A 20697-nucleotide genomic window follows, 5' to 3' on the forward strand; every position below is an offset into this window, starting at 1 on the left:
AGAGGGCGGTACGGACCGGTGCCGGGACGGTGGGCGGAGGAGCGCGCGGTCGGCACCCCGGGCCCGGGAGACCTGGCGTGCCCCCGCTTCCCGATCCCTGGAAGCAGGCGCTGCGCCCCGGGAGATGCGGCTCGTCGGTGGCGCCCGGCAGCCATCCTGCAGCGGGAGCCACAGCCGAGCGCGGCGCGCAAGACCGCGGCTCCCCGCTCGCCCCCAGGTTTCCCACCTTTTGTCAGTAAGCCTGGCGTGAAGTAGATGGCTGCCTGGAACGGAGAGGCAGGAGGGGCAGCGCCGATGGAAGGGAGTGGGTCGGGGTCTCTCATAGGCTGCCCTTCTGGGAAATCTAGTTTTAAAAACCCGCCAAAGGGCTGGAGGGAGCCCTGAGACTAAAACACGAATTACAGCGCCGACTGCGCTCAGCCTTCACGCACACCGTGGCCCCCAACCTCGCGGAACGGTTTGCACCTTGCCTACCATAGTAGGCTAGAAAAGTGTTCTGTTTCTCTTTAAAATAAAGGGAGGGCTAAGGAATGGTGTGTATAAAGGCGTGACATACTGAATGAGGAGCTTCCCTGATGGCTCAGATGGTAAAGAATCTGCTTGCAATTCAGGAGACCCCAGTTCCATCCCTGGGTGGGGAATATTCTCCTGGAAAAGGATATGGCAACCCACTCCAGTATTCTTTCATGGACAGAGGAACCTGGTGGGCTGCAGTCCGTGGGGTCGCGGAGTCGGACACTAACATACATACTGAATGAGGAAACCCGAGCAGAGGAAGAAATGCACACAGGCGTCCCACAGCCTGGAGCGCCCTGGGCCTGCTGGAGTCCAGCAGGGATGCTGACTGGCCCCCAGGGCGCCTAGAGCTGCGCCTGCCCTGGCCCAGAGGACCTTGTGCCACAAACAGTCCTGGTCACAGAGCCAACAGCCTCAGAAACAACCTCTCCAGGGTTCCCTGGTCATGGCTGAGTAAGTCATTACCACCAATTTCCCCAATTCTCAGAAGGAGGAGAAAATTCAGGGGTTAATAAACTGAAGCCTACGTTTTCCTCTCAGAGGAAATGTAAAGATGCTTCCCCCCCGCCCCATGTATACACACATTGGCACAAGAGAACACTGGAATGGTTGTCATTAAACCTTTAATTACATAATCTGTTTTCAACAATCATGTTCAAAGTGGAGATTTTGCAGAGGTGCTGGAGTTGGCAGGTGGCCACCACAGCTGCTCAGCACCCACCCCTTCACCAAATGCCCTCTGCCGGCTGAGGGAAAAATTCCTCCAGGCCCCTTTGCCCTACAGAGTCACAGAACGATGGCCCTCAAGAATATGGCAGCAACGAGTTGTGGAGAGTGGCCAGCTGGCAGGATTCACCCAGAGTCTGAGACTTGAGGATCAACCTAGGCCAGAGAATTGGGTTCCCAAGAGCCCTTTCAACTCCTGGGCCTTTGAGTCCAGGTGGATGGAGACCTCCAGCTGCCCAAACTGCTCATTCATACTCAGGTCAGGCAGGGAGGGCCTGAAGCCAGGCAGCTCCTGTCCACCTCCTTCCTTCCAGGAGAGCCCCATGTGCAGAGCTGATGGTTGACTGCCTTCCCATGTCCACATGCCCATCATGATTCACCCACAGGAGTCCCTATTCCCACACTGGCCCCAGGGCTTCGGGAAGCAAGTGGCTCACAGTTTACAGGTAGCCTGAGCCACTTTGGAGTTGGTGGTTCTGTTCAGGGCTTGACAGATGAAGGCTCCGGCTTCCAGGAGCTTCTGGAGGTTCACACCCTTTGAGAAATAAGTCAGAGGATGCAGTTAAGTCACAACCTGCCCTCAATACCCAGGGAAACATCTGACTGGACAGAAAACCATGATGCTGAGAAAGTGAAGGTGAAGACAACCATGCTCCTGTTACTCTGATGGCGGGACACCGGTTGTCTCTGAGGTGGTGTCCTCCTGGCATGTGGGGTTCCCCTCTGACTGCCCTCAGTGTGTGACATGGTTTGAGGTGCTGCCACCCTGGAAGGGAGCTCAACAGTCCTGTTAGGTAGTCCAGGGTCTAGCACAGGCCAGGCCCACAGTGGTCAAATGCTGCGTATGAAGTAAGGGTGATGAGGCAGAGAAGTAGGGTTAGAAACACCAACTAGAAAGGCCACACTGAAAACTCTTTATATTAACAACAGCAGCTCCTATTCACTGCTGTGTACTGTTTGCTTAGCTCTGGGCTACATTTTCTTACTTATCCTATTGAGACAGGTGCTATTATTTATTCCCATTTCTTAGGCCCAAAGTGCTGAAGTCATCTGTCAGGTCACACAGCCTGTGAGTGGCTGGGCTAGGTTTTTGTCTGATCTTCAAGCACAGATGCTGTGGTGCTTCCCTCACTGACTCTGGCAGAGTCCTGGCAGGGGGAGGGGAGAGGTGCACGCAATTCTATTGCTCTCACTTTTTCCAGAGGAGAAAACAAAGATCCAGAGAGAACTGACTCACTTCAGGCCATGGCCTTGCCCCTTCCAGGGCTCTTTCCTTGCACCCTGGCGCTGCCGCGGATGGAAATCTCAAACCCACACCAAGGGCCTGGCCTTCTCATGGCCCCCATCGACCATACTCTGTTATCTCAAATCGAATGACAGAAAGGCCCTAGTCCCTTGGCACCCTTCCCGTCTTAACTGCACCACCACCACCACAAAAACCCGGAACAAACCCAGCAGCTCTGGCTTCAGGCAGAGCTGCGGTCAGTTCGGGGCCGTCACCACCAGGGGGCAGGCGGGCTTACCGTGTGAATGCCCAGGCCAGCCAGCATGTAGACCAGGTCCTCGGTGGCCAAGTTTCCCGACGCCCCCTGGGCATAGGGACAGCCTCCCAGTCCTGCCACGGAAGAGTCCACGACACTCACTCCCATCTGAAAACAAGTATGGAGGAACATGGCTGTCACTGGGGGGGGTCTGAGCCTACCAAGCCGGTCCTGGTAAACCTCCCTCTCAGTGGCTGCCTGAAATTCCACTCAAATTATTCATTCCTTCAGTTTATGAAAATCCCACTGGAAGAAATTGTTCCTCGTTTTGGTTCCTAAAACAGTGAGTCTTTTTTGCTACAGTTTCCTCTGCCAGAATCTCTCCTGCTTCATGGTTGACTCAACTTTTCTTCTCAGCCTAAAATCCGCCTCCTCAGAGACGCCCTTCCTGATCGCTCACCTAAAGTAACTCCTCCCAACTGCTGAGGTTTCAGACCCCCGTTGTTTTCCTGTGCTCGTTCACCCCCCGCTGCCCTGCACCCCACGTCAGGCCTCTGACCCCAAGGTCACTTCTCTGGATTGATCCCACTTCTCTCCATCAGTTCTCCCACTTTCCTAGATGACTGTATCATTTTCTCTCTCCTTAAGCCTCAACTCTGAGAAAATAAGACCCAGAAAGTCATAGAATCATCTGGCTTAAAGACATGAGCCTCAAGGAGGTAACATGAGAGAGAAAAATAGGTAAAAAAAAAAAAAGGCGGCCCAGCATTGCTCTACTAACCTAAACACTGCACTAGACTTCCTGCAGCAAGGCAGCCTGTGTTCAGACATGCAGAACTGTCTTTCTAAGGGACTCTTGGGCCATGGCACCCTTGTTCTGGGCCAACCCACAGGAAGCTAATCTCATGAGAAACTCAGTCTGAGGTCTTGGTCCAGTCTCTGGGCAAAGAGCATCAAAGGCGCTCTCCAAAGTGACCTGTGTCTGCTCCGTCCACCCCCCACTGGTGCACGCATGCGTACTCACAGCCCTGCATGCCGTGGTGGGGCCAGGGCACCCCAGTCCTCCCGACCCTGCCTTAGTCTTGTTTACAATGCAGTGCTGCCTGGTCACCCTTCCGCTTCCCTTTTTCAACTGCTCAGCTTCATGTCCTTCAAGCCTCGCCGAGGCCTTCTCTGGCGAATCCTCTCTGCCCACCCCCACCCCCAGCTGGGATGGGGACGGTCCTCAGTCCCCATGGCATTGTCACAGTGTGTTAGGATTATCACCTAACTCTCCACTGTCTCTCCTGATAGACAGATGCAGGCACTTTCAGGGCAGGGTGGTATGTCCATATCCACTGTGGCCAGCCCAGGGCCTGGCACACAGGTGTGGGCGCGCAGTGAAGGCTTGCTGAAAGAATAAATGAAACACAGCTGTCCTGCCGCCCTGCCCTTTGGGAGAATGGAGGTGTGCCTTTATCTGAGGACATGCCCTGATTACCTGAAGAGCTGTCAAGGTGTTGGCCAGGGCCTGGCCATAGGTGTCATGGCAGTGGACGGCCAGGGCTGTCACTGGCACCTCATGCAGGACAGCGGATAGCATGTCCTTCATGGCCCCAGGGGTGCCCACGCCGATGGTGTCCCCCAGGGAGATCTCATAGCAGCCCATGGAGTACAGCTTCTTGGTGACCTGGGGAGACAAGCAGGCTCTTGGAGGACCCAGGATTCCTCAAGCCGGGGTCCTCATCCTATGCAGAACATGTCCATGTCCGAGGCACCAAGCTCTCTTGGACCAGAGACTCCTTACAACTAACTGTGAGTGGGATTGACAATCCTCACTCTGCTTATCAGGAGATGGATGTGAGGGGCAGCGCTGGCCATCGGTGCAGGCCCCGGGCTCTAACTCCTGCGGCTTTCCCCCGAGGCTCTCAAACTCCAGCTGGTCCTTCCCTTACCACCTTCACACGTGGCGTCAGACCCAGGGAGGGGGGTGGGGGGGAATCAGAAGAACTGATTCCCTTCACGTGGCTCTATCTTTGGTAAGATGTGTGAAGTCAGGGGTCTGAAGTGCTAGTTCTATAAGAGGAGGACCTGACTATGAAAAATTCAGAAGCCCATCCCGTAAACCGCTAACGTCATGGCAGAACCAGAGTGGGATCTGCTCCACGAGGAGATGCTGCCCTCCGCTGCTCTAGGGAGAAGGGGGAGGAAGGATGTGATAGGGCCGAGGACGGAAACGATACTCGATGGTCTGCAAGATAAAGGAAACGGCGGGCCCCCTCCTCCACTGCCCACGCAGGCAGAGTGACAAGGAGCCCGTGGCAGCCGGTGGGCGGGAGAGGATGCAGCAAAGGCGGCGGGCGGCGGAGTGACGTGATGCCGAAGTAATGCCCCAGTCCTGCTGCTCACTGGCTGGGGAACCTTGGCAGCGGACCTCACTTTCCTGAACTTAAATCTCTGCTCCTGAAAAACGAGGACGAGCCTTTGGGGAGGACTGGGGGAACAGGAGGCTGAGGTCTGGACTGCAGCGACCACTCTCAGGAAGCAGTGGCTCCTGTTAACCACTGCTCGTTTCTGGCTGCTACCTGGTGTGCAGGAAGAGCGGGAGGGCACTGGAGGCAAACAGACAGGGGCTGCTTTCTCCATATGCAACTTGCATGGCAGGTCAGTCAGTGTCCAGTTTCCTTAACCATAAAATGGAGTAACAACAGCTCCAGACATGCAGGGTGGTCTGTTTGTTTGGTTTTGGCCACCCTGTGCCGCAGGCAGGATCTTAGTTCCCCAACCAGGGATCGAACCCCGGGCCCGTGGCACTGAGAGCATGGAGTTCTAACCAAGCGATTTCCTGCAGGGTGGCTTTGAGGACAAAATGAGACAAGCTCTTGGGCTGCTCGAACTGATTTCCCACCCTGTGTTCTTCTCAGTTCAGTTGCTCAGTCGTGTCCCGACTCTTTGTGACCCCCATGGACTGCAAGATGCCAGGCCTCCCTGTCCATCACCAACTCCCAGAGCTTGCTCAAACTCATGTCCATCAAATCGGTGATGCTATCCAACCATCTCATCCTCTGTCATTCCCTTCTCCTCCTGCCTTCAATCTTTCCCAGCAGCAGGGTCTTTTCCATTGAGTAAGTTCTTTGCATCAGGTGGCCAAAGTATTGGAGTTTCAGCTTCAGCATCAGTCCTTCCAATGAATATTCAGGACTGATCTCCTTTAGGATGGACTGGTTGGATCTCCTTGCAGTCCAAGGGACTCTCAAGAGTCTTCTCCAACACCACAGTTCAAAAACATCAATTTTTTGGCACTCAGCTTTCTTTATAGTCCAACTGTCATATGCATACATGACCACTGGAAAAACCATAGCCTTGACTAGATGGACCTTTGTTGGCAAAGTAATGTCTCTGCTTTTTAATATGCTGTCTAGGTTGGTCATAACTTTTCTTCCAAGGAGAAAGCATCTTTTAATTTCATGGCTGCAGTCACCATCTGCAGTGATTTTGGAGCCCCCCAAAATAAAGTCTCTCACTGTTTCCACTGTTTTCCCATCTATTTGCCATGAAGTGATGGGACTGAATGCCATGATCTTAGTTTTCTGAATGTTGAGTTTTAAGCCAACTTTTTTACTCTCCTCTCTCACTTTCATCAAAAGGCTCTTTAGTTCATCTTAGGTTTCTGCCATAAGGGTGGTATCATCTGCATATCTGAGGTTATAAATATTTTTCCTGGCAATCTTGATTCCAGCTTATGCTTCATCCAGCCTGGCATTTCGCATGATGTACTCTGTGTATAAGTTAAATAAGCAGGGTGTCAATATACAGCCTTGCTGTACTCCTTTCCCAATTTGGAACGAGTCTGTTGTTCCATGTCCAGTTATAACTGTTGCTTCTTGACCTGCATACAGATTTGTCAGGAGGCAGGTCAGGTGGTCTGGTATTCACATCTCTTGAAGAATTTCCCACAGTTGGTGGTGAGCTACACAAAAGCTTTGGCATAATCAATAAAGCAAAAGTATATGTTTTTCTGGAACTCTCTCGCTTTTCCAATGATCCAACAGATGTTGGCAATTTGATCTCTGGTTCCTCTGCCTTTTCTAAATCCAGATTGAAGATCTAGAAGTTCACAGTTCATGTACTGCTGAAGCCTGGCTTGGATAATTTTGAGCATGGCTTTACTAGTGTGTGAGATGAGTGCAATTGTGAGGCAGTTTGAGCATTCTTTGACATTGCCTTTCTTTGGGATTGGAGTGAAAACTGACCTTTTCCTGTCCTGTGGCCACTGCTGAGTTTTCCAAATTTGCTGACATATTGAGTGCAGCACTTTCATGGCATCATCTTTTAGGATTTGAAATAGCTCAACTGGGATTCCATCACCTCCAGTAGCTTTGTTCGTAGTGATGCTTCCTAAGGCCCACTTGACTTCGCATTCCAGGATGTCTCTCCAAACACAAGAAAGAAGCCCTCTGCAGAGGATCCTCACCTCAGTCATCACCTTCCACTGACCAGACTGGAAACTGAGTCAGAGGCTTCTGCTCTGGGGTACAGGGCAGGGGCTTCAGAGACTCCCTGTCAGGCTAGGAGGTGGCCCCCACTCACTGGGGTGAGTGCAGGGCTGTGCTCTCAGAGGGTCTTAAAGAAGGAGCTGAGTGAACAAATGAAATCAGTGACCCACAAGGAAAGGGTGGCGAGAAAAACCTGCACACACAGGGGCAGGCATGGAAGCCAAGCCTCGTGAACCCGCCCTCCCCTGCTGGACACACACACACCTCAGCGACTTTAGCCGGGGAGATCTTCCCTTCGTAGGGACATCCGAGCACACAGGAGACGTACCTGTGGGAAAACAGGGAGGGATGGTGTGAGCCTGGGCCCTCCGGCTAACAGCGCTGGGGTAGGCTGGCTGTTTGACACATCGCCCTGGTCAGCCCCACCCAAACCTGAGGCTGGGCAGGAGGGCGAGGGCCTGGGGCAAAGGCTAATTCCACGCTGGTGAGCCAGACGATGGCAGTGCCGCTCAGCGCCAGGAGGGGGCAGTGCAGCGCCACGCAGGGAAGGGAAGAAGCCAACCGGCCTGCGGGAGGAGGCCGATGATGCCCGAGTCTCAGGGGAGGCAGCCAGAGACCAGCCACCGGGAAGAAGGTAGAGAGGCTCGACGAGCAGCCAGCTGACCACACAGGGTGAGGAGAGCAGAACGTGGGCCCGGGTGGGGCTCCCCTCAGGAGAGGACCGAGGGTGCCTGAAACCAAAGCGGGCACAAGAGCTGGGCCGGCCCAAGGCCCGAGGGGTCAGCGGCCCCGGTGAGCTGCCAGGGGGCGCGCACACTCATTTCTTCAGCTGAGGTTTACTGAGCTGCCACGGTGCGCCAGGCACTGGAGAAGTGCAGTGAGCAAGGCCGAGAAGGTCCCCCCCGCCACGGAGCATAAGGCTTCAAGTGAGGGAGACAGATGATAACTCAGTGATCTAGCAGGGGAAGGAGGTAACCTCAGAAAGTGATGTGCCGTGAAGGAGAGACAAGGGAAGCGTGGCAGGAGCACCAGAGGCGGCCGACCGCAGCCAGGATGGCCGAGGAAGACCTCGGCGAGGAGGCGACACTGGAGCTGAGACGGCGGAGAGCCACATTCCAGGCAAAGAACCAATGCAGAGGCCCCAGGATGGAAGAGTTGTTTAGTCCCTCAGTCGTGTCTGACTCCTTGCGACCCCATGGAGTGTAGCCCGCCAGGCCTCTGTCCTTGGGATTCTCCAGGCAAGAACACTGGAGTGGGTGGTCATTTCCTTCTCCAGGGGATCTCCCTGACCCAGAGATTGAACCTGCAGGCAGATTCTTTACCACGGAGCCACCGGGGAAGTCTGATGAAAGAGTAGGTGTGTTCAAAACATACAACAGAAGACAGGAAAACTGCGGTGTGCGGAGCAGGGGGCAAAGAGGCACAACAGGGGGCTGGAGAGGAGGCCACCGGCCTGATCACGGGGTCTTGTTGAGCTGTGGTGAGGAGTCTGGATCTTGAGTGTAGATGGCTTCTGAGCCCACTCATCTCACTGAGGGAGAGGCTCCATCAAAATCTTCTAGACTCTAACAAATGGTGCTGCATATAAAGAGGCAGGATAAATGTTTGCTGGATAATTTCAGACTCAAACAACTCAGTGTATTTTGCCATCTTCATTCTCCTTACTCTCCAATCACTGCTGAGCGTGGAAAAGCTAAAAGAAATGCTGAGCAAAGAGCACAGACTTGGGATTCAGGCAGAGCGGACACGTCCTTGCTTTCCCATCCATCCGTCCGCCCATCGGTTTCTGAGCACCTGCTCTGTGCTAGGCCCAGAGCTGGAAGACAGCACACGCCAGGGACTGACGGGAGATGTGTGCCTGCCTTCACAGAGCACAGAGTCTTGGGGGAGGTGGGAGGCAGTGGAGAATGCAACAAGCAGTAAACGCTATGTCAGAGGACGTCCAGGGCACTCAGGCTCCACCTGAAGGAAGAGAAGCAAGCTTCTTGGAGAAACTGGCACCAGGAGAGGACCTGAAGGGGAGCAGGAGTGAGCCCTGACAAGTAGGATGCAGAAGGAAGGGTGGTCTGAGTCTACGGAAAGCACGTGCAAAGGCCCAGGGGCAGGAGAGAACTGGCCCATGTGGCAAATGGAAAGAAGTTCCCACCGGCTGAATGCAGTGTGCAGAGGAAACGGGGCCAGAGGGGAGACGTGAGCTGCAGAGAGTGGCTGGGGCTGAACTGTGCAGGGGCTTGTAACCCAGCTGAAAAGTCTACAGCAGATGAGCACCGACAGACTTTCAACCAGGCAGTGACAGTGATGTGATCGGACGCGCATTTTGGCTGTAGTTGGTTGTGACCTTACAGCAGACTCTTCATCCTTTTGGAGCCTCAGTTTCGTCATCTGGAAGTGGGGAACGTGCCCTCCGTGCTGGGTGACTGAGAAGCCACCATCAGATAGTGTGTGGACAATACCTGGCACTACTGCCATTAAAGATGTGATGCTGGAGACACCTCAGAGGCCGAGGGGGTTCCTCAGGGACGTGTGACGAGCTGGTGGTGGAGCCAGGGTATGCTGACCTCCACAAGCCCTGTTTAAGACCCTGTCCCGCTGGACTCGTGGGGTGAAAGGATCCAAAAATCAGGTTGGGAGAAAGCACTTGCCGGGATTTCTTCTGACCCCGTTTACTCGGGAAAAGACATCTGGGTGTGAAGCTCTGGCTCCCTGCACCCAGGATAAGAAGCCTGTGACGGAGATCGCTGGAGTCAGAGGCTGGCCCTGTTCCAGAATGCTCTGAGGAAAGGAGAGGCAGCGCCAGTGTGGTCAGACTCACCCCCGCACAGAGATATTGGCTGCCCGAGCTGCCTTCAAGATTTCGTCAAACCGCTGCAAACTCTCATCTATGGAGCAGTTGATGTTCTTCTTGGTGAAGAGCTCAGAGGCGGCTCCAAAGATGGCCACTTCCTTGGCTCCGGCAGCAACCTGCCAACAGCCAGGTGAATTCCTTTCAGCATTTTTCTCTTGAGGGAAGACCCACCCAGAGTGAATTTTATGACATATGAGTACTACTATAAGTTGAATTGTGTCCTTCTAACCCCCAGTACTATCCTGGAAAAGGTCAATCCTCAACCCAATTCCCAAAAAGGGTAGTACTAAAAGAATGTGTTAACCACTGGACAATTGCACTCATCTCCCATGCGAGGAAGGTCATGCTTAAAATTTTAAAATAGGCAGGAGAAACATCAATAACCTCAGATATGCGGATGAGACCACTCTAATGGCAGAAAGCGAAAAGGAACTAAAGAGCCTCTTGATGAGCATGAACGATAGTGAAAGAGCCAGCTTAAAACTAAATTAAAAAAAACTAAGATCATGGCATCCAGCCCCATTACTGAATGGAAAATAGAAGGGGAAAAGGTGGAAGTAGTGACAGATTTCCTCTACTTGGGCTCTAAAGTCACTGCGGATGGTGACTGCAGCCATGAAGTCCGAAGACGATTGCTTCTTGGCAGGAAAGCGATGACAGACCTAGACAGTGTGTTCAAAAGCAGAGACATTATTCTGTCAACAGAGGTCCGTATAGTCAAGGCTATGGTCTTCCCAGTGGTCATGTAAGGTTGTGAGAGCTGAACTGTAAAGAAGGCAGAGTGCCAAAGAACTGATGCCTTCAAACTGTGGTGCTGGAGAAGACTCCTGAAAGTCCCTTGGACAGCAACAAGATCAACCTTGAATACTGGAAGGACTGATGCTGAAGCTGAAGCTCCAGTATTTTGGTCATTTGATGCGAACAGTGGACTCACTGGAAAAGTCCCTGATGCTTGGAAAGATTGAGGGCAGAAGGAGAAGAGGGTATCAGAGGATGAGATGGCTGGAAGGCATCGCCTATGCAACAGACATGAACTTGGACAAACTTTAGGAGATGGTGAGGGTCAGGGAGGCCTGGTGTGCTGCAGCCCATGGGGTCGCAAAGAGTTGGACACGACCGGGTGACTGAACAACAACAACCCCCAGTGCCTCAGAATGTGACCCTATTTGATAGTAGGATCACTGCAGATAGATGTATGGAGTTAAGATGAAGTCATATTGGTCTCCACTCCATAAGAAGAAGGCGCCTGTGTGAAGACAGAGGAAAGGCCCGCAAAGGTACAGGCGGATACTGAAGTGATGCGCCCACAAGCTGAGAACACCGAGGACTGCTAATCATCACCAGAAACTAGCAGAGAGGCAGGGAAAGATGCCCTCTCAGAGTCCTTGGGAGGAACCTACTGCCACCGTGTGCGGCCTTCCAGCCTGCTGATTGGGAAAGAAAACATTTGTTCTCTTTCACCGAGTTTTTGGTATTGTGTAATGGCAGCCGTAGGAAATTAACAGTGAATCATATCCCAATAACAAAGAAGTCTTGGCCTTCCCCCAAGGACCCACACTGCTGCTGCCAGCACCACCCCCGGAAGTCCCTTTTGGCCTAAATTCAGAATCAACATCTCCAAAGAAATTCTCATCTGAAATGATAAAAAAAGTTAGCTACTAGCAACTACCTCTAAATCTTGTGGAGGGCTTGCTTACCTCTAAAGAGGAGACGGGCAACAGGAACAAGAGTGAACATTTATTAAGCATTCACCTTCTACCAGGCTCCTACTAAGCAATTTATGTGCATCCTGTCCTCTGAAATCCTCACAATGGTAGGTACTACCATTAACCTTATTTCATGGGCAGAACCTGAGGCTCAAAGGTTTAGTAGCTTGTTGAATCAGAGAGCTGAGAGTGGCGGGGCCAGGACAGCCCCCGGGTCTGTCTGACAATGCCCACCACCACTGGAGACAAGTCGTTCGGACAGAATCCTGGGGCAGAGACTGAGGCCCAGGGACAAGACAGGGGCCCATGCCATCCATCTCATTTCAGGGGCACTCCCCAACCAAAAATGAGTCTCTTACCGCTGCCTGGAAGCCTTTGAAGTTTGGGGTCAGGACTGGGTAGCTGATGCCAGGAAATTTCTGGATGCCTTTCAAGACTTCAGCATGGTCAGCCATCTGGGAGCCAAAGGAGACATTGCCAACTCACCACCAAGGCGGCAGAGAGCTCAGGGAGAGAAAGCCTTTTTAGCACAAGATCTCTGTTCTCCAGAACCCTTGGAGGAAAGAGGCCTTTTGCAGAGCTGAGTCTCCCCAAGGCTTTCACTACTTGTTTGACGGCTGATGAGCCAGAAGGCTCCCTGGCACAGGTGAGAACCCCAGTTTCTCCATGTGGCTAACACTGTCGACTCTACGTGAGCAGCGCCAGCAGCAATGATACGTCTAGCCACTGGCTGAGAACGTGCTCTGAGCCCGATGCTGGGCTCAGCTCTGTCACCTAACGCTCAGCTGGACCAGGATCTTTCTTCCCGTTTGACTGTCTCTGTGACGCAGTTGTCCAGCTTCCCCTTTTGACAAACACAGAAGCCACATCTCTAGACAGGCCTAGAGATTCTAGACTTCTAGAGCTAGAGACGTCACCTTGAACCTGGGGAGGGGAAGGCCTCACCAGGCAAGGCGGGGCACAGCCAAGACCAAGTCTTCTTCCCAAGTCACCCTCCTTTGCTGCACATGTTACTATGAAGCACTGAGAGCTCACAAAAGCGGAGACCTGGAAACCTACATTCCTGACCTCCACTTACTTCCAATGCATCTGAGATATGCCTGCAGGCTGGGCTCACCTGGGGAACCCATTTGGGAGACACGAAGCTGGTGGCTTCTACGACAGGGAGTCCTGCTTCGGAAAGCATGTCTATTAGCTTGATTTTCACTGGAGTAGGTACAATATTCTGTAATGCAGAGAGAAAATACCAGAAAAAGACAGGCTGACCAAGTCAGTCATGAAATGGTCTCAGAATGCAGTCAGTTCAAAGCTTTTTCTGCAGCACCCGCTTCACTATCTCAACTTTCAGACACTAACCTGAATTCACGTGCAATCCTGCCAACAGGTGCAGTACAGGCTTGTCTTCCAGTTCTACAGACAGCATTTTGCAGTGGAAGCAGTTTCTCACTTGAAAAGGAGTTAATACTTACAATGGAAACAATATTTTCCCGTCATATGGGCTTTGAAACTAAGGCTTTGTTACTTTATGACCCCATCAAGATCAGACTGAGACCAATGAGCCATGGCCTGAAAGGGCAGTGATGACTCACTCTCTGGGTCCTATGAGACGTGGCCTCCAACGGGCCTCACCTTCCTCCATGCATCTCAGTAACACAGCGTCTCATCCTCACATGCTCCACTACTTCTCTCTTTCCCTCCCACGCCATGTCGAGCTGCTCACCAGACTCTGTGGATTCCTATTTTCAAATCTTCCATCATTATCCCATGTAGATTACGCCATGGTCTTCCTCTCCCAATTCATCCCACACAGGAATCCGTCTAAAACACAGTCTCCATTATCTCACTCTCCTGCTCAAAAGCTTCCCCTAATTGCCTAGTCCTTACAAGACTGGGTCCAAAATCCTAAAACTCCCAAGTCCTTCTCACCAGCCCCTCCACACCCAATTTCTCTCCTGCTGCTTTAATTTAATCCATTCCACAAGTAACTTTCGAGAGCTCACCCTGTTCCAAGCAATGTGCGAGGAGCTACAGATAGAGTGGTGAGCAGAACAGACACACTCCTGCCCTCAGAGGGCTTACAACTTACTTTTACAACCAGCATTCACTATTAAAGGTAGGCTAAGCCCCTTGGACTGCAAGGGGATCCAACCAGTCCATTCTAAAGGAGATCAGTCCTGGGTGTTTACTGGAAGGACTGATGCTAAAGCTGAAACTCCAATACTTTGGCCACCTTATTCGATGAGTTGACTCACTGGAAAAGACTCTGATGCTGGGAGGGGTTGGGCGCGGGAGGAGACGGGGATGACAGAGAATGAGATGGCTGGATGGCATCACCGACTCGATGGACATGAGTTTGAGTGAACTCTGGGAGTTGGTGATGGACAGGGAGGCCTGGCGTGCTGTGATTCATGGGGTCACAAAGAGTCGGACACGACTGAGCGACTGAACTGAACTGAAGCATGCTTTAAAACTTTTTAAAGTTTTTTAATTTAAAATATAATTAACACATGATTATTTCAGAAAAACACGCCAAAAACAAAAGAAAACCACCCTAACACCTGCCAGAGATAACACTCTTAATACCCTGGTATGTAACTTTTTAGATCTGTGCAGTCCAGTACATTAGACATGAGCCATATGTGGTTATTTAAATTTAAACTAACTGAAACTACATTTTAAAAATTCAATTCCCCATACAAGCCACAATGCAAGTCCCTAACAGCCACATGTATCTAGTGGCTACAGTATGGGACAGCTCAAGTCTACAACATTTCCATCTTCATAGAAAGTTATATCACACAGCATTATTCTAAGATCCTTTTCTTAGAAGATGCTTCCACATATACACAAACTTTTTTGTTTATATATAAGATTAAATGTATATTAATATATAAATATGTATGTAATTATATATATACAGTATTGTATAATCTGCTTACATCACTTAATATATTCCTATATCATTAGCAGCTTCACAGTATTCCATTTTATGAAGTCACTAATGTATTTGATCTAATTTTCCTCATACTGAACATGTTGGTTATTTGCAACTGTCCTGCTGTTACACCAGGGTTGTAAGGGACATCCTCAAGCTAAATCTTTGCATGTGACCTTCATAACTTCCTTTGGCCAAATCCCCTGACATGTCATTGCTGGATCAGGCACACCCTCACCTTTCCTCCACACTCCTGCAGCACTTACCATCCACCCTGCCCCACAGGGCCTTGAGATGGACCAAGGGTCACAACACTTGGGGCTGAACTGTCACAGGTGCCTGCCTGGTCTCCCAGACAGGTCCAAAGTCGGGTATAGCTCTGCCCCCATGACATGGAATGCTCAATACCTGTAAAAACTCTTTTGGTTGATTTCCATGTTTACCTTTTCATTTTGTAGTCCGTCTCGAGGACCAACTTCCACAATTTTCACTCGCTTTGGGAAAGTACCCAAAGATGAGGTGCTGACCTTTGGTTTAAAAGAGGAAACAAAAAGTAACAGGAAGAGAGTGTCACAATTCTCCAGGGGGACAAATCGGCAAGAATGTATCCATCCTCTCACTAACACTGAGACTAGAAGCAATATTTCTCACCCTTTAATCCACATTTGCTCTGCTGGGAAAGGTTGGGGGCGGGAGGAGAAGGGGACGACGGAGAATGAGATGGCTGGATGGCATCACTGACTCTGTGGACATGAGTTTGAGTGTACTCCGGGAGTTGGTGATGGACAGGGAGGCCTGGCGTGCTGTGATTCATGGGGTCGCGGAGAGTCGGACACGACTGAGCGACTGAACTGAACTGAACTGACAAAAAGAACATTTCACTTAGGAACAGAGTAAGAGATTCATGCTCCGGGTACAGGACCATTTCCAACTCCCCTGAAGTGCAGACTCATTTCCAACCACCTGACAACTGGACATTTAGACTATTCTTTAAACAAACCTATTTGTACCTCTTAAACTTAGAAGTCCCCAAACAGAACTGTCTGATTTCTCCTAAAGCCCAGTTTGACTTGAACCCTCCCAGGGGGCTGCTAAACCCTCCCAGTGGTAAAGAACCCTGCCAATGCAGGAGACCTAAAAGACGTGGGTTTGATCCCTAGGTCAGGAAGATCCGCTGGAGAAGGAAATGGCACCCCACTCCAGTGTTCTTGTCTGGAGAATCCCATGGACAGAGGAGCCTGGTGGGCTACGGCCCGTAGGGTCGCACAGAGTTGGCCACGACTGAAGTGACTTGGCACACACGCCTGGGGCACAGCTGCCCCAGAGGAGGACGATTACCAAGTGTGGACAGGAGCAGTCTTGGACTTGGTGGGGCGGCAGGGATGGAAGAGGCTCTGTTCTGTTATCATCACAGGGTGGGTGGCGACAAGCGGAGTGAGTCTGAGAGGAGATGACACCTTCAGCATTTGAAGATATTTAAAAAACGGCCCGGAGTTTCCTCTGCATAAAGTCTGCCCTATACATGGTCTTCTATAGAAAATCTTCCCCTCCTCACCACCCAGTAATACGAGGTTTTCTCCTCCCTTTCCTCTATTGTTCGTAGTACTACTTATTACTGTTTAAGTTAATTTCATTTCACCAGGTTGAATCTGGATAAACACACTGCAGTGGGGCAAGGGGACAGGAGTACAGGCAATCTACCCGCCGGTGGTGGTTCAGTCGCTAAGCTGTGTCCTCACTCTCGCGACCCCACGGACTGTAGCCCGCTTGGCTTCTCAGTCCATGGGATTTTTCAGGCATGAGTACTGGAGTGGGTTGCCATTTTCTTCTCCAGAGGATCTTCCTGACCCAGGAATTGAACTCAGGTCTCCTGCACTGCAGGCAGATTCTTTACTGACTGAGCTATGAGGGAAGGCCGTAGCAATCCGCTAAGGATCCCCATTCCCGAAACCCTTCAGGAAGGAAATATTCCTGGCTATCAATCAGTCGGAAACTTGCCCAAACTGGCCTTGGTTTTAGCCAACAAAGCTTCCTAAAGGCTAAGGTGACGAGCCACAGAATTTCATGAAGTCAACAGGCTAGGCTGGAAGGTCCCTGCAAACTGAATCTCCCTCCAGTAGGGATGTTGAGCCTCTGCTGGTACATTACCCTAAAAGGATCCCACTGGAATGTAAGCTCCAAGAGGCAGGAACTCTGTTTTATTAACTGTTATATTTCCCTGAGGCCCTGAGACCTAACAGGGACTCAATAAATAACTGGTAAATGTTGTTGAAAGAATGTTAAGCTTGTTTCAAGTTCCTTTTATGAGAAAAGAATCAACTTGATTCTATAACACTTCTTCATAATAATTCTTCATATACATTTCACATTTATGAAGCATTTACTATGTTTTAGACATATAAAAGAGCCTTTTACACATTGACCCATATGATCCTCTCAATACCTTATTAGGTAGGAACTATTGAAGTCCCCATTTTACCATGAGAGATATGAAGTTCAAGAAGATTAAGTAATTTTCCCAAGGTCACATGGTTAGCTAGTTACTGAGCCCATATCTGACCCCAGCAGTGTGGATCTACAGTGCACGCTCTTAACCCATAGGCCACATTATCTCTGCCACCCTCTGGTCCCCCCAGTTTTATCTTGCCTGGGTTAAGTGCTAGTTGCTCAGTTGTGTCTGACTCTTTGCGACCGCATGGACTGTAGCCCACCAGGCTCCTCTGTCCATGGAGTTCTCCAGGCAAGAATAGCGGAGTGGGTTGTTCTTCAGGGGATCTTCCCAACCCAGGGACCAAACCCAGGTCTCTCACTTTGCAGGCACATCCTTTACAGTTTGAGCTACCCTGGGTTGCCTGGGTTAAACACCTAGTTAATTCCCTTTGTACTGTTCTGCATAGAAATAATTCCCTCTAACCACACAAATACTGAGCCACAGCCTCCTGAGCTATGGTATCTATCTCAACAGCTAATAATGACTAAAGTCCAGTGCCACAGCCATCAGCACCTTACAGCCATCAGCACTTCATTTAGTCCCTATATGATGCTGCTACTGCTGCTAAGTCGCTTCAGTATGATGAGGGACTATCATATATCACTCTCCCAACTCCATAGAAGAAGAAATGACCTCAGAAAACCCCCAAATCACACAGCTAGGAAGTGAGGAAGTCTGGACTTAACTGTCTGGTTCTGACATCAAATCTATGCTAGTAACCCCATGGAATGGCTACCACTACCATCTCATTACAATAGGAATTTTTTCAAACAACACTGACATTCATCATCTCATTTAATTTTCTTAACTTTTCATGCTGGACTTCATGGATTTATTTGCAATGAACAATTGGTGGGCCAGGGTGGTCTAGTAGACACTGAAGTGGCTTTTTGAGAGCCCCCTACCCACTTCCCCACTGCCAAGACAATGTAATTTTTACCACTACACAGTTTTAACTCCTAAACTCCAAGGCAACAACTGACTGATCACTTACTAAGAGCTAGAAAAATGTCAAATGCTTTAGTTCCATTTTCCTGAACCTTCAAACCAACCCTGAGGATTTTTTTTTTTCCATGTTAAAGGTCAATATGACTGGAATTTAGAGATTTGTCACTCAACCTAAAAAGTAGCTTCAGAACCGCTAGGGCATCACATCTTGAGCTTTAACCAACACAATGTATTCAACTCTTTACCCAGTTAGGTCTCCTACACTTTCCCTCCACTCACTGAGCATGGGAGAGAAGGTGGAACATCAGGATCGAATTGGTCCAAAGTACAACTCCAGGGGAATCACATCCAGCAACACGCGATCCAACTCCTGCTCAGCTAGCTGGGACCAAGTGTCCCCAAAAGCAAAAAGAACTAGAAATGGAGACGGACAGAGGGTAATGACCTAGCTTTTTCCACTCGAACTGGCAGGGTATTCTTGAGTATTCATGACTTTCATTAAGGAGGAACTTGAAGAAGTCTGAAGCTCTATGTAAGAAAGCTCTATGTAAGAGAAAGATGCCAGGGTCACCAAGAAGAGCCCTAGCCAGGGAATCCCCATCTCTGAGGTTCAGTTTCCCAAGCCTCTCAAGGGATCTGGGCGAGTCAGAGAGTGGAGTGTCCAAGACTTCAAAGACCGCCCAACTCTGGCCTAAAGAGCTTTCCGGCTTCACCTCTCAGAGAAATGGTATTGATTTTTTAAAAAATCTTTTGGTTGCGCAGAACTGCCCGTGGGATCTCAGTTCCCCTACCAGGGATCAAACCTGTGCACCTGCACTGGCTGCGCAGAGTCTTAACCCGCTGAACTACCAGGGAAGTCCTAGGCTCTGCCTCTCCGGGAGCAGCTGCTAGGGGCCAAGTCCTAGACCCTGACCCTCACGGTGCCTTCAAGACCGCCCCTGGGCGTGCCGGGGCACTTACAGCCCGGAGGGTCGCCAAGCCCACCAGCCTCCGCGGGAGCGCCTTCCTCACTGTCGCCATCTCCGCCCAGCTTCCACTGCGGCCGCTTCAGCGGAGTCCCACGTGACCACTGACGGCCGGGTAGGCATGGCCCCGCCCACGGGCGGGGCCTCTGGAGCGCCGTGGTGACGCCGCGCGCTGGCTCCGCCCCGAGCTTGTAGGCGTTTCTGTTCCGTCTCGGCCTTTTCGTTAGCCCTGGTTTCTGAGCGCCTTTTGTGTGCGAGGGCCAAGTGAGGACTCTATAAAGATGAACAAAAATTAACCACAGTCTCTGACTTAATGAGTTTTTGTAATCTGGGAGGTGCGGAAAGACAGATGTGAACAACCACACGCACAGCTGTAGAATTACCATCTGCAATACTGAGACCAAGCACTACTATTTTCCCACGCGCTGTTCTGACTTATTTGCCTGTATTAACTCATTCATCACGATCTTAAGGACTTAAATGCAGGAGGTCGACATCCTTCGATTACATACCTTGAAGAATAAACTTTACCCAGGTAAAGAGGATACAGGAAAAGCTTTTCAGACAGAGCACAGTGTATGCAAAGGCCCCGAGGCAAAGAAACTGAATGCTTAAGAGCGGTGTTTTTCAAAATAATATCAATTTAGTGGGTACTTTTAAAAAGCAACAAAATATCAGAGTGCCTTGTATAAGCAGGAAAGCTAAGTAATGCTTTACAAAGCTTCTGTTTGTTATTACAAAACAAACTGGGTTGCACTATAAAATACATTTCTTACTGTACGCTGCAATTAGAAATGTTTGAAAAGATTGTTTTAGAAAGATGAAAAGAAGGTCAGAATGACTAGAGAGCAGAGAAGAGGTCTTCCTACTCGGATGGGAGGTATTGGCAGGGACTATACCACAGGGCTTTGGCGAACTCCTTAATAACAGCTATCTTAATAGCAATGCATTGGATTTTAAGCAGGAAGATACACATTGTGCAAATAGGCACTGAGGCTACTGGGTGGGTTCACTGACTGGCATTCTTGGGAGAGGCAGAGAAGTCACTGTCCTTGTTTTCAAGGGACTCAGATTTTAGCTAAGGAGAAAACAAGACATAATAAGTGTTTTGTTATGTGTCCGCAGCCCCCCAAATCTCCTCCATCATAGCAGTTAGAGAACTGACAGAATCCTCAAGCCTGCAGCTAGACAGCTGAAAGTGAAAAGTGTTAGTCACTCAGTCCTGTCTGACTCTTTTCAACCCCAAGGACTGTAGCCTGCCAGTCTCCTCTATCCATGGAATTCTCCAGTCAAGAATACTGGAGTGGGTAGCCATTCCCTTCTCCAGGGGATCTTCCCCACCCAGGGATCAAACCTGGGTCTTGCATTGCCGGCAGATTCTTTACTGTCTGAGACCCCAAAGTACTAGATGGCATTTAAAATAAATATAACTTTCAAGACCTGTACACTGAAAACTACAAACCACTGCTGAAGAAGACATAAATAAATGAAAAGATATCTGTGTTCATGAATTGGAAGATTTAATATTGTTAAGGTGTCAATACTACCCAAAGGTGATCCACAGATTCACTGCAATCCCTGTTTAAATCCCAGTGATGATTTTAGCAGA

The 20697-nt window shown here is 50.3% G+C and overlaps 1 protein-coding gene across 6 annotated transcripts; it reads right to left on the bottom strand.

The window, feature by feature from the left end:
* Positions 1 to 1122: 1122 nt before the first annotated feature.
* On the bottom strand, positions 1123 to 19238 carry HMGCL (3-hydroxy-3-methylglutaryl-CoA lyase). Of its 6 annotated transcripts, XM_055397685.2 has the most exons (10): positions 19084 to 19099; positions 15128 to 15211; positions 13106 to 13195; positions 12867 to 12974; positions 12109 to 12204; positions 10011 to 10159; positions 7463 to 7526; positions 4204 to 4392; positions 2766 to 2891; positions 1123 to 1777 (listed from the first exon to the last, which is right to left on the bottom strand). In XM_055397685.2, exons 4-10 carry the CDS (start codon positions 12933 to 12935, stop codon positions 1676 to 1678), a joined length of 795 nt encoding a protein of 264 aa, XP_055253660.1. In that variant the 5' UTR covers positions 12936 to 12974; positions 13106 to 13195; positions 15128 to 15211; positions 19084 to 19099; the 3' UTR covers positions 1123 to 1675. The 6 variants fall into 6 exon arrangements, with proteins under 6 accessions (XP_055253660.1, XP_055253658.1, XP_088699611.1 ...); XM_055397683.2 differs by lacking the exon at positions 13106 to 13195 and having other exon boundaries at positions 19084 to 19238; XM_088843485.1 differs by lacking the exons at positions 13106 to 13195; positions 19084 to 19099 and adding an exon at positions 19037 to 19055.
* Between the last annotated feature and the right edge of the window lie 1459 nt (positions 19239 to 20697).

Source organism: Moschus berezovskii, chromosome 2 (genome assembly GCF_049115385.1).
Source record: "Moschus berezovskii isolate FMDL1 chromosome 2, NW_MosBer_1.0, whole genome shotgun sequence".
NCBI classification, from domain to species: Eukaryota; Metazoa; Chordata; class Mammalia; order Artiodactyla; family Moschidae; genus Moschus; species Moschus berezovskii.